This window comes from Musca vetustissima, unplaced genomic scaffold (assembly GCF_032173495.1).
Source record: "Musca vetustissima isolate MV318-11 ecotype Yass unplaced genomic scaffold, APGP_CSIRO_Mvet_v1 utg21637, whole genome shotgun sequence".
Taxonomy (NCBI): domain Eukaryota; kingdom Metazoa; phylum Arthropoda; class Insecta; order Diptera; family Muscidae; genus Musca; species Musca vetustissima.
The window spans coordinates 106,061-119,823 of NW_026885325.1; the positions used below are offsets into that span (position 1 = coordinate 106,061).

The window sequence follows — 13,763 nt, forward strand, 5'->3', positions numbered from 1 at the left end:
ATGTTTTTTGATGTTTTTTACACATAGTCTTGATTTAGATTAGGCGAGTTTACTTGCGGCAAGTCTTTGTTTGTAGGAGAGAGGGGCAAGGGGAATAGAAATGGAAAAAAATTGCTCGTACCAACAATTTTCTGGCAATTCGTTTTGTGTATTTCGTATTTTTGACATTTTATATTTATTTAAATGTGAAAAAAACTATTTGAAACAAATAAAAATAAAATTTTTGAAACCGAATTGCCTTGTATAGACGTATGAAGCAAGTTCAAAAGAGAACGATAAGAATTGCCGCAAGTAAACTCGCCTAATCTAAATCAAGACATATTCTACTGTGTGGAAAATAAAAATGTTTTTCTGGAATAAAAAAAAATATTTAATACATTTATGTTAAATAAAAATATTTGGTCTTTTTTCCATCATCACTATAGCTGTCCATCTTAACGCTTCAAAAATAAATAATAAATGAAGTTTTGTGGATCCGTTTGACGTGTGTGGGCTAGGAGCTTCACACCGCTCGAACGCACATGTTTGACGTGTGTGGCCCACTTAACGCACACAAAAGCAACGCATATGAAATATATATAAACAATAATCCGATGACTGGCATTTACATCACCCCAGGACATTTGTAAGGGGTTAAAGTGCGTATACGTATAAAATTTTTAGTTCATTTAAATACGCATTTTATATGATGTGGATTTTCGAAATCCTAGCTTTGAGATCATTTCAAAAGACTGTCAAGACATACACTCACACTTGTTTACAAAAAGAAGAAAATTTTACCATTAATTTTATAACAAAAAATAAGATTTTAACTCAAACTTTTATTCGAATTTGATATTAAACTCTTCTTTATTTCCCCAAATATATATATATATATATATATGAGTTTAAATTCCTTTAATAATATAAATTCTACTGTATAATATAGAATGCATAATAGCGATAATTTATATTAGTCAGAAAAGTTATTATAAGTATAAAAAGTTGTGACTATACCAAGAACATTATAGTTTCCAAAAAGTTTTCGTTTACATTTAAAAGTTAACCCAGTGGGTTTCAAGTGTCATTTCCTTTGCATATATGTCAAATAATAAAGTAGGTTAACCCGGTAAAAAAGTTCTAATGTACAAGGAGTTTTATAGTACAGATACATTGACCGGATTTCGTTTAACCAGTGGCTTTCAATTGTCATTTCCATTCTATGCATTTTAAATAAATCCTCATAGTTTAGGTTAACCCGGTAAAAACCTCTAATGCCGTTTTAATATATGTGCAAAAAATTATACACACAGTCACACATTTTGCCTATGACTTTGGCATAACAAGCCACAGTAAGAAAAAATGTTAATTTACAAGTTAAAAAAAGTGCAAATAAACACAACCACATGTTGTGTATGTCTTCTTTATATATTACAGAAGATTCCACTACCTACATAGTAGCTTTTTTCCAATCACCTCAAATTGTCCTACCTTTAATTATTGTACCATAGTTTCTGTGCATTTTTCCTCAATCTGTAATATATGACATTTGCCATACGTCTTCATTACAGCATTACATTTACACAACTATTAGACGCTACTAAATTTTCCAATCATGGTTTTGTAGTAGCTTTTTTTCCAATTACCTCAAATTGTCCTACCTTTAATTATTGTACCATAGTTTCTGTGCATTTTTCATCAATCTGTAATATATGACATTTGACATACGTCTTCATTACAGCATTACATTTACACAACTATTAGACACTACTAAATTTTCCAATCATGGTTTTGTTTGCTACATACACTTTTTGTTCAGAGTTAAGTCGACTGTGCGTGTGATTAGGTAGGTGCCGTGCATATCTGTGAAATTCTATATTTGTCGCGTGAAAAACGTGCATACTTTTCTAGAAGCTATGTGAAATTAAATGCATTTTTTTACAATTTACGTTCCAGTCTTAATTTTCAAATATGTCTGGTCGTGAGGGTGGCAAGAAAAAGCCTTTGAAGGCACCCAAAAAGGATTCCAAAGAATTGGACGAAGATGACATTGCTTTCAAGCAGAGACAAAAGGAGGCCCAAAAGGCTTTGGAAGCTGCCAAGCAGAAGGCAGCACAAAAAGGACCCTTGGTTGGAGGCGGTATTAAAAAGTCTGGCAAAAAGTAGTTCGGCTAAATTATTGTGAACCTTCATCATTGACCAAATTAAAAGTTAACAATAAAATTTAAGGTTTTTTTAATTTAATTTTTTTACACAAATTGACTTGTTTTATTTTTGTCTTTGAACATAAAATGGCTGGATTTTGTATTTAAATGCTTTGATAGGGAAATTCTGGACATGTCGGCAAGGCACTTTGGGCATTTGGAAAGCTTGATTGGGTGCCGGGGAACTGAACCGAGTAGGATGCCTGTAAGTTGGCATATCCAATGTGTTGGTGCAATGGTTTTCCCGGGTATTTGGCCATATGATAGGCTAAGGCTCCTAGAAAAGCATCACCTGCACCTGTGGTATCCACAACTTTGTCCACCTTTTGTCCTGGAACATGATAGAATTTCTCTGGATCAGATTTTTCGCAGTAAACTGCGCCCTGAGATCCCAGTGTTATAATTACAGTAGATGCTCCCATTTCCATTAGTTTCATGGCAGCTAGCTTTGCCTGTCTGATATTACGGAAATTAAATTCGAAAATCATTGAATTGTTTAGGTTTACTTACTCTAGTGTTTTTATGTCCTCAGCTTGGGTCATTAAAGCCGCTTCAGTTTCATTGACACATAAAATCGTGGCCGCTTGCAGTAATTCCTTGGGTGTGTTTGCCATGGCAGGAGCAGCATTAAGTACAGATGTTCCTTTAAATCTTTTAAGAGCTTCTAGAGTGCCCACAGCAGATGTCTCCAACTGGCACAATAACACTTTGGCTGAATCAAACAAATATTCGGCTTCCTTTACATCACTTGCCTCAAGGCAATCATTTGCCCCCGTTACAATAATGATGTTATTTTCGCCGTCATTTGATACAGCAATTTGGGCAATTCCAGTACTTTGTCCCACGCACATTTTCACGTGACGTGTATTCACGCCTTCCTTTTGCAAGTTCTCCAGGTATTTTTCACCCCATGTATCTGTACCCACTTTGGCAATTAGTGCACATTTCGAACCCAGCCGAGCAGCAGCAACACACTGATTAGCTCCTTTGCCACCGAATCCATTTTCAAATTTATGACCACGTATTGTTTCTCCGGCTTTGGGCAAGCGATCTACATAGCTTTTAAAAAATTGTTATTTAATATAAATACCAATTAAAAATCGGAGGATATATCCTTACCAAATAAAATCGACAATAGCCGAACCGTAAACTAAGACATCAACGTAATTCTTAACATCTCCCATTATGTTGACTTGTATTGTTCCAATGTACTCGCACAGCGAATGTTTCTTTCAAACTAAATCAGCTGAGATTATTCGCATTTTTGTTTTTATATTTCCCCAATCTTATCTTGGCATTTTAAAATAGGAGCAAATACTATATACATATTTGCAAAACCAATTAAACATTTTATTTGACTTATCTTCAAACTATAATAAAATACTTTGAGATGTAGTTAGGACAAAAAATAAAATATAACCCATGAAGTGCGACTAAATTTGAAAATGCTAATAAGTTGTGGTTTGATTAAAGTATGTTTAGATTTATGAAATTGTTTGGATTTCAAATTCATTGTATCAAATGAAATCTACTAGATTAAGGTCAAGCATTTGCTTGAAATCGATTCTATCTCAAAGGCGCGTTTATACTACCACTTTTATCGTGCTAAAATAAGTTATCTCGATTTAATTGTTAAATCGACCTCAATTTACCATACACAATTACAAGTAATAGCAGGAAAAAATTTACATTTTTTAGATGTATAGCGGTTATAACTATAATTTAAAACAACAAAAATGCGACCTTTATCATATTAGCATGGTCTGTATTAGCATAATAGAATATTAGAAAAAATCTACTACTCTAAGAATCTACAATTTTTACCACGATAACATTTGTTCCTTTATGATACCGAAAAAAATAGTAGATTCTTGCAACACAGGAACAGAACAATTGTAACTTATAATCTCATTTTTAAATGACATTTACATTACAAAATTTTTCCAAGTTAAACCATGGTATAGTAAAAGAAAGTAATAGTACGTTTACATTGTACCAGATTTCTGTAACCCAGTGGGTTTAATTTTCAATTCAATTGTATATATGTCAAATAAATTCGATTTCAAACGTCAATTCCATTGAGTAGTGGTTACGTTAAAGTACATTTAAATATACGATTTTAAATCGACTCGATTGACGAAATCCAGAAATACACCCTAATTGTATACACATACCTTTAATCATGATCTAAATGCCGATCAGCTGATGTTTGTTAGTAAGCATACAAAATTTATAATTTGAGCCAAAATTATTTGTTTGCAATTTGAAATGAAAACAATTTATTTCATAGTAAAACTAGTAAAATGGAAAAATGTCAAAATTGCTCTCAAAGTTCAAAATCATACGAAATGTTCTGGAACGGAAAACTAGTAAAAATGCCAAAATTAGATGGCAATACTTCAAAATCAACACAACAGCCAATCAGAAGTAGGCCTTCCTGTTTGCAATTTTTACTCGGCCAAATTTCTCGAGTAAAAAGTTTACAAAGAGAAAGCCATTTTGTTTTGTTTTCCCTTCAATTTGGTTGAACATTTTAATAGAAGGGTTCAGGAACGGCTTTTGAGTAAAAAGTTGGAAAACTTGTAAAATTAGTAGAATCTTTTAGATTTTGGAACGGAACTAAAATATATTCGAAAATCGATTTTTTTGATAATGTATTTTACAATATTCGTAAGAATAGATGTATGATTTATGAATGAATCAATATATAAATCATATTCGTTTTTGAAAAGAAAGCCCGACATTCCATTATTTTTTCGCGTTTTTGGTAAAATGTTAAAAACATGTCAAATGAACAGAACGACTTGTTGCATTTGTTTTCATTTATTTTGACATTATTTCCCATAAGGTAGAGGTGTATTTTCTCCTTTTTGACAAAAGCTACACTAAATTGTATAATTGTACTATGTTTTTGACAGCTTTCAGCTTTCAAATTTTAAATGCAAACATTCTCCTTTGAAATGTACACACAACACGTGTTCAGTGGCATTGTACCGGATATATATATATATATATATATATATTTGTCAAATAAATCCTCAGAAAGTAGGAAAGCCTGTTTTAAGAAAGCATGTTTTAAGGAGAACATTTTATTAAACAAAAGAATTCAGCTTATAAAAATACAAAAGTACTAAATTAAAATCAGATCACAGATTGTCTAAAAATAGGTGCATATTTCTCCATACATATAATAATATTCTTTCAAAAAGAATTAAAAAAGTCCCAATTTAGATTAGGCGAGTTTACTTGCGGCAAGTCTTTGTTTGTAGGAGAGCATGGTATAATAATAAAAGGTAACAGCAAGTGTTGTTGTACAAAAACGATACAACAACCACATGGAAATTTGTTGTTGTAAGTTCTACTAGTGTCAACTCATTTGACAGAAAAATGTAAACAAACAAACAAACAAATTATCATCAAATTATTTTTATTTTGAAAATGGAATATTTTCGAATCCTCAAAATAAAAATTGAAAAACATGAATGAAAATCTATCAAATTTATATTTCTATCGCTTCCACATCTTTCCTTTAATTGAGCCATTGCCATATATATGTGTAACACATATGACAATGCTGGGAATAGCGAGTAATTCCTTCAAGAAAGATTTGCTTCCTCAAACTTTCCCAGCAGGCAGATTGAGTAAATTGAATACGGGAGCACATTAATAAAGAACAATTTCAAATTGTATGCGTTCCCAATTTCCCGTTGGGTGATTTTTAAAAACATAATTTGTCAAATTCATATTGACACTAGTATTACGTTGGAATCAAATCAGCTGGGATTTGCTGTTACCTTTTATAATTGTACCATGGTAGGAGAGAGGGGCAATGGGAATAGATATGTCCTGATTTATATTAGGCGAGTTTACTTGCGGCAATTTTTATCGTTCTCTTTTGAACTTGCTTCATGCGTCTATACAAGGCAATTCGGTTGCAAACATATATTTTCTGAATTTAATTATTTTTTTCTGAAATGACACTACAAACAAAATACACAAAACGAACTGCCAGAAAATTGTTGGTACGAGCAATTTTTTCCATTTCTATTCCCCTTGCCCCTCTCTCCGGCAAACAAAGACTTGCGGCAAGTAAACTCGCCTAATCTAAATTGGTACTATTGAAAAAAATTGCTCGTACCGACAATTTTCTGGCAATTCGTTTTGTGTATTTTGTTTGTAGTGTCAGTAATTTGAAATACCAATCCAGAACATTGTCACAAAATGTAAAAAAATATATTGTTACGAATATAAATTTAGATTTAAGTTACTTTAGATGAATTCCGTTAATTTAAGAATTTGAATTGTAACGTAAATTTCTACTACGCAGTTTATTTGAATAACTTCACAACAACAACTACTGTATAGATTTTTCTACATCCTTCCATTTCCTCTTTCATTGTCTATTTTTTTGTTGACGTACAATTCTTGTTAAACGTCATCATTAATGATCGCTTCATTCCTCTTTCTTTGTTACCCCCTCGCCTGTATTCGTGTTGTTGTTATTGTTTACTCAATGTAAGTTTGTATGTGTTGTTGTTGTTGTTCACTCAATGTAAGTTTGTATGTGTTGTTGTTATTGTTTACTCAATGTAAGTTTGTATGTGTTGTTGTTATTGTTTACTCAATGTAAGTTTGTATGTGTGTTTGTTGCATTGGTAGATTGTTCGTGATCTAGGTGTTACCAGATCGTCTAGAAACTTCTGTAGCTACAAGCAAGGCTCATATAAATAGGGGAAATGGAAAGGCAGTGAGTCAGTTGTGAATCAGATCGCGAATTGAAACCGTCGTGTAAAGTGCAAAGTAAAGTTGTGTGAATAAAATCATTGTAATAATCGTAATCCGAAAGAACCCGCGTTTTATTTGGTACGAATTGTATCGGGAAATAAAACAACGTCTACACGGGATTAAGTAAAATCCAAGAACGTAACAATATATATTTGAAACCGAATTGCCTTGTATAGACGCATGAAGCATGTTCAAAAGAGAACGATAAAAATTGCCGCAAATAAACTTGCCTAATCTAAATCAGGACAAAGTATTTTATTTTTCTTTGAACATTTTCAATGTAAATAAATTGGCCAACAATCTTACATATTTTCTTATATGAAACGCATGGTATAATAATAAAAGGTAACAGCAAGTGTTGTTGTACAAAAAACGATACAACAACCACATGGAAATTTGTTGTTGTAAGTTCTACTAGTGTCAACTCATTTGACAGAAAAATGTAAACAAACAAACAAATTATCATCAAATTATTTTTATTTTGAAAATGGAATATTTTTGAATCCTCAAAATAAAAATTGAAAAACATGAATGAAAATCCATCAAATTTATATTTCTATCGCTTCCACGTCTTTCCTTTAATTGAGCCATTTCCATATATATGTGTAACATATATGACAATGCTGGGAATAGCGAGTAATTCCATCAAGAAAGATTTGCTTCCTCAAACTTTCCCAGCAGGCAGATTGAGTAAATTGAATACGGGAGCACATTAATAAAGAACAATTTCAAATTGTATGCGTTCCCAATTTTCCTGTTGGGTGATTTTTAAAAACATAATTTGTCAAATTCATATTGACACTAGTATTACGTTGGAATCAAATCAGCTGGGATTTGCTGTTACCTTTTATAATTGTACCATGTATGAAACGTTTTCAAATACCTTTGCCAGCTTTGGTGTTTGGCAAATTTTTTGTATATCTGTGTTTTTCTTATTCGTGTTTTTCTTATATGAAACTAATTTTACACTGAGGAGATGTAAAAAGGCTCTGTGATTATGATAATCTTTGTTATATATGAGATGTGCTTATATCCGATATCTCCTGTACCATGCTATATATCATGCCATATACTGACTGATTCAAGTTTTTTCTAAATATCTGAAGTTTTTTTTACCTTCACTACAGTGTTACGCATTTCTTATTCATCTCAACATATCCTACCTGAACAAACTCATACAGTCGACATAGTTTATAACGTTATATAGATTATAATATTACATTTACATTGTATTGGATTTATTAAATCCAGTAGATCTAAATAATTAATTCCATTACAAATAAGTCAAATAAATCCCCATAGAGGAGATTAATCCGGCAAAATGTTCTAATGTAAATAGCGTTTTAGGTACCCTGTTGCCAGTCGATTCGATTTAGTGAATACTTTATTTTAATAATTAATTTATTATTGCCCTAATTATAATTAAATACTGTCATTAAAGGTAAGTACACAAAGTAAGTAATGTAAGATTTTTAATTGATTACGGACTGTCCAACAACCATGAATATGTTAGTTAATGCCCCCTAAAGAACAGACATAATAGTCATACGAATACACAAGCGACATTTGGACAAAACTTTCACTAAGCTCATTGTGTGTACATCCCTTAAGTAGTTACAGAATCACATTACTGGTGTTTACAAATGTGTGTGTGTGTGTTTTTTTTTTGTTAGACAATAGTAAAAATATAAACCATTTTAACCAATAAATTCATATATTTGTCAAATATCTAGTGATTGTCTATAATTTTTCATAGACAGTGAACCTAGACAATGTATGATATGTAAAAACATGGCATAATTATATTTTGAAATTCCCTGCCACTAAAACTTATAAATATAAGATGTAACAACCATGGTTATATCTTGAGAGCAATGTTCAGCTTTAGAAAATATAACTTGTTTAATTTATTGAAAATATGCCGATTGACATACATACAATTGTATGGAATTTATTTTTCATATCATTTAAAATTGATAGATGAGTTCCACATTAAAAAAGGATTGCCATCGTAAAATTCTCAAATAAGACTACCTTCTGTAATTATGCCATGAAGTAAAAAAAGAAACAAATAATTAAAAATATAAAAAAGTGGATCGAAATGGATGAAATGCACATTAAAAAAATTGAAAAATTATATAATTATATTGTATTATAATGAATATTTTCATTCATGACTTCTGAATTATTTTTTGAATTGTCTGTTCGCCTACACCACAAACACCGTTTTTACTTTTTTGACAAATAATGCATGAACTCAATTGTCTTTGACTGTCCTGTCCCTTGTAAACGCAGGGTTATGCAGGGGTTGTTTAAACCTGCCATAAATTCAAACCCTGGTTCCATAGTGTTTACCACACTCGATTTTGAACATCAAGTTAATACCACAAATTGATATGTGACTAGGATACTTTAAATTGCAACAGATTCTCTGAATGATTTTTCTCAGTGTACACAATTAAAGTTACCAGATTATTGCCTTAAAACATGAAATAAAACAACCAATTTTGGTTAGCCGTTAAACTCTTTATTAAGAAAAATATGTTCATAAGTAAATAATTATTTTTGTTTTATGTTATACAGAGAAATAAAACTTCAGGGGTAAACAATTTCAAATTCTTTTAAAAATCTATATTCTCTTAGTGTATGTTGTTTTTATATTTTAGGTATTATTATTACATACTAAACGCAAATAATTATTATGTTAATATATTAACTAAAAAATAAAAATAGATGATGTCAATAAAACGATTGCAAAGTATTGAAAATAAAATGAATGTTCAACAATTTTTTTTCGGTTTTTGTTTTGTTGTAATAATAATTTACATAAATATGTAAACTAAAAAAAGAAAGTCTTAAAACTATTGTTGTTGCATTAATTAAACATAATTACTAGTATATAAGTTTTGTAAACAGATGAAGTCTGTTATTATTATTCAGAGATATTATTAAATTGAATTGTGTGTGCATCAAAAAAGAAACTAATGTCGGATTATTGTTGCCAAAATTAAAACTTATAGATTTTTTTTGTTGTTGTTTACATTGCAAATGTAAGCATCGTGTTGCTGGTTTTATACATTAGTTATTATTAATTGTTTTTTATTATAGCTATTACTAATTGTTATTGGTAATATTATTATTATTACAATAGTACAAAGTCAACATACTTTTTTATTATATTATTAATATTTTTTTTTAACAATATTATATTCATAGATTGTGTTTGTAGAGAATTTACAGTTCTTACATTTACGTAATTCAATTACATATTCTTGTTGTTGTGTGTATTTATTATTAAGTAATTATTATTTTTTTTAATCTAAATCTAACTTTAAAATTAAACTTATTGCTATAGTCTGTCTAAAGGTAAAAAAACGTCCGTCCACATTGATTTCTTTTTGTTGTTGTTTTTTGTCTGTCTAAAACAGATTTTTTCAAAAACCGGTAGTTAAAGAAAATAAAGTTTGGATTCCAATACTAAATCTCATAAACAGAAATTTAAAAAAAAAAAAATTTTAAATAATAGTATATGCTATCATATAATAATAAAAAATTATTTGACACAGAGCGATTAACGACGAACGCAACAAAAACATGACTTATGTTTTTAAAAACATAATTAATTTTTGCCTAGGGCTTTGAATTGAGATATACATTGTGTGTGGGAGCATTTTCTCTTGTCTCTCTCGAAGATGCTGGATATTTTCTTTTCTTCTTGTTCCCATTTTACTGCAATATTGTGGCATATTCCACAAAATCACTTTGCAACGTCAGCGAATCGACAATTTCCAATAGAATTTCTATATCCCGTTCACTGGCTATAATGCTGGGTGCACCAACCAATCTTATATTCTTACCCTCAATATTTGTTGAGAAGGTTTTGTTTTTGAAAATCACCGCCCGGTCATACGGCATACGTGATAGTTGGCGATTTTCAATTGCCCGCCGGAACATAACACACGATGGCTGATATTTACCACGATCCTCTTCGTTAATATTGTACTCATCCAAATCGCCCATGTAGGTGACAAATGTACCCTTGGCCAATGTGGTGGCTGAGAGTTCGTATAACGTTACCTTACAATTCCACAAATCGTTGGGCAGGCGAACACTTTTGGCAACATTGGCCAAATTTATCAACGGCATATCCAATTGATTTTTGATCAAAGTTGGCCGTTTCGGTTCGACGGGCATATTGATGACATACCATGTCTCGAAGCAGGTTATTTTCTTTATGATTTTATCGCCCTGCTTCGATATGACCACCTTTTCGGGTGGTTGTTTACGTGTTTGCGGGGTGATTTGGGGTGATGTCAAGGCGGATTTTGAGTCGGTCGCCGCCGCCGACACCTGTTGATTTGTGGCAGCCAGTGAATTTTCCTTGGCCGCTATGGGTGTTAATATCCGCTTCTTATTAGTGGTCACCGCCAGTGGCGATGTCTGCTGAGTATTCTGTGGCAGGCGTTTCTTTCTTTGGGCTGGTGAGGGCGATTTCTTGGCCGTGTTGCCGCCCCCCGAAGAATTCAATTGTTGTTGTTGACTTCTAGAGGTTAAGGCTTTCGTGGGGGGTGGCGGTGGTGGTGTTGGTTCCTCATGATCGGAATTTTGCGATTCAGTATCCTCTGTATCATCTATATCCATTAGGGGATAATGGGAACTGTCGTTTTCGGCTGTATTTTGCTGTTGACCATATGTTTTGCTTTCAGCTTCATCCTCGGTCTCTTCCTCGTCCAGTGATAGGGGGAAACTTTCTTCAGCCGAATCGTCCAGATTTGTTATCATTGGTTTGACGGGTTGGGTCTTTTTCGCCACCATGGCATTTAGAATACGTGGTGCAGGTTTATCGGGATTGGATGATGTCGCTGCTGTTGCTATGCTGGTGGTCTTTGCTGTTATTCGGGCATTGTTGCGCATACCCAGACGATGGTTAAGTATTTGTGGTGGCTTGGCGGCATTCGCATGTGATTTTGGTCCTGCTGGTGGTGATGGTTTATTAATGGACCGTTGTTGTTGTTGTCGTCTCGCTACCATGGGTGTACCGTTGTCACCGCCACTACTACGTGCCAAAGGTAACTTCTTTTTCGATTCCACCCCACTAGCTTTGTTCGTTTGTGGTGATGACTTCTTGAGCTTGGCATTGGCCAGCTGCTGCCGTTTGTTGTTGTTATTTCCTCGACTTGTTTGCCTAACCACATTTACATCTTGCACATCCTCTTCATCATCGCCATCACCTTCCCCATCGCCCTCACCGCCAACATCTTCATCATCATCCAGGCTAATACTTTCCGAGAATTCTAAAACTGTCGGTGTTGAGGCACTGTTGTTTTTGTTGGCCTTTGTTATTAAAACATCTCCCTTTTTGTTGATGATATCGTTGACATTGACAATGGTAAATGTGGGCATCGTTTCAAAGTCGTCCATGGTCGAGTTTGGAGAGTCATCATTTACAATTGCAATACTGTCCTCCTCTTCCTGGACTGGAGTAGAAGCCGCTGATGCTGCTGCCGCTGCTTTACCGCCAGACTGTGATGGGGATGCATTTTTACTATTATTTGCAGCTCTTGTGGTAGCCGCTGATGATGATGATGAAGCCGAAGCCACTGATGATGCCAAGGCAGATTTTAATTTATCAATGGGTTTTGTTCCAGGCCCTGATAACTTCTTTTGTGCAGCGCCGCCGGATTGTGTACTTGATGTTGAATTGGTCAACTTCGAGGAGGAGCTATTATTGCTAGCTTCCTTTCGAGACAATGGCGGTTTGGGTGAGCTGGTACGTGGCACTCGATTTATGTTTGTAACACCTGAACCCAATATATTCTTCTGATTGACAGTGACGGTGGTGTTTTGTCTGGCAGGTCTATTTCCTGCCACACCGGCAGATGATGTCGTCGTCGTCGTGGACGACGCCTGTTGATTTTGTTTATTTGATAATGTTTTGATATTTGTTGTCCTACTGTTGTTGTTATTCACGGTATCATTTGTTGCTGATTTATTGGACTCGATTATTTTCTTGCGATCAATGAGCTGGGTGTGAAGACTACGATTTCCACCATTCAGGGATAAACGAGATGACAACTCATTGCTGCCAGCTAATTTCTGTCCAGTTACAATCCGCTGTTGCTGTTGTTTATTGGCCATGGGTGTATTGGCATTATCCCTTACCGGCATCCTCAACTTAAGACCCGAAGCGGTGGTTACCAGCATTTGTTTGCGGGCCACTGTGTACGTTTCACCATCATCATCGCTGTCATCGCTTTCATTGGGATCCTTTACCGCTGCCAGTTTACGTTTTTGCGCTCCACTACCGGCTAAAAGATTCTGATTACGCTGGGCATTGGCCGATTGTAGGGAACGCCGTAACTGCTGTAGCTGTGTGGGTACAGTTCGTACGGGTGTTTGAATCAAACGTTTGACGCCTCCTGAAGACGTCTGTTGTTGTTGATGCTGTTGGTTATTGGATTTATTTGTAGGACCACTTTGTTGCGCCATTGCTTGACGCGGTCTACCTCTTGATTTCACCGAACGCTTTGTTATCTCTTCCTCAAGTTCGGATATATCCGAGTCCAGAGACTCTTCTTTGTCATCAACTCGATATGCCTTATCACCCTTGGTGTCTGCAGGGGAGTAAAGATTCTGCATATCACCATCTTCTTCATATTCATCTTCTGAGTTGCGATTATAAAAATCATCTGAGGAAACTGAATTTTTGCGACCTTTTTTATCGGCCGCCGTTGCAGCTGTTGTGGCTTGCTGTGTTTTGGCAGCGGAGGCATGTGTTGCTCCAACATTACGTAC

At 33.9% G+C, this 13,763-nt stretch overlaps 3 protein-coding genes across 4 annotated transcripts in view; 1 reads left to right on the forward strand and 2 right to left on the reverse strand.

The window, feature by feature from the left end:
- LOC133332524 (26S proteasome regulatory subunit 8) overlaps positions 1–13,763 on the reverse strand; it is a 272,100-nt gene that overhangs the window by 12,016 nt on the left and 246,321 nt on the right. The window lies entirely within an intron of this gene.
- Positions 1,937–2,145, forward strand: LOC133332519 (translation machinery-associated protein 7 homolog). Its single transcript, XM_061540920.1, has one exon. The coding sequence runs from the start codon at positions 1,951–1,953 to the stop codon at positions 2,143–2,145; it is 195 nt and encodes a 64-aa protein (XP_061396904.1). The 5' UTR covers positions 1,937–1,950.
- Positions 2,288–3,367, reverse strand: LOC133332501 (ribokinase). Its single transcript, XM_061540901.1, has 3 exons — positions 3,303–3,367; positions 2,694–3,242; positions 2,288–2,639 (listed from the first exon to the last, which is right to left on the reverse strand). The coding sequence occupies exons 1-3, from the start codon at positions 3,365–3,367 to the stop codon at positions 2,288–2,290; spliced, it is 966 nt and encodes a 321-aa protein (XP_061396885.1).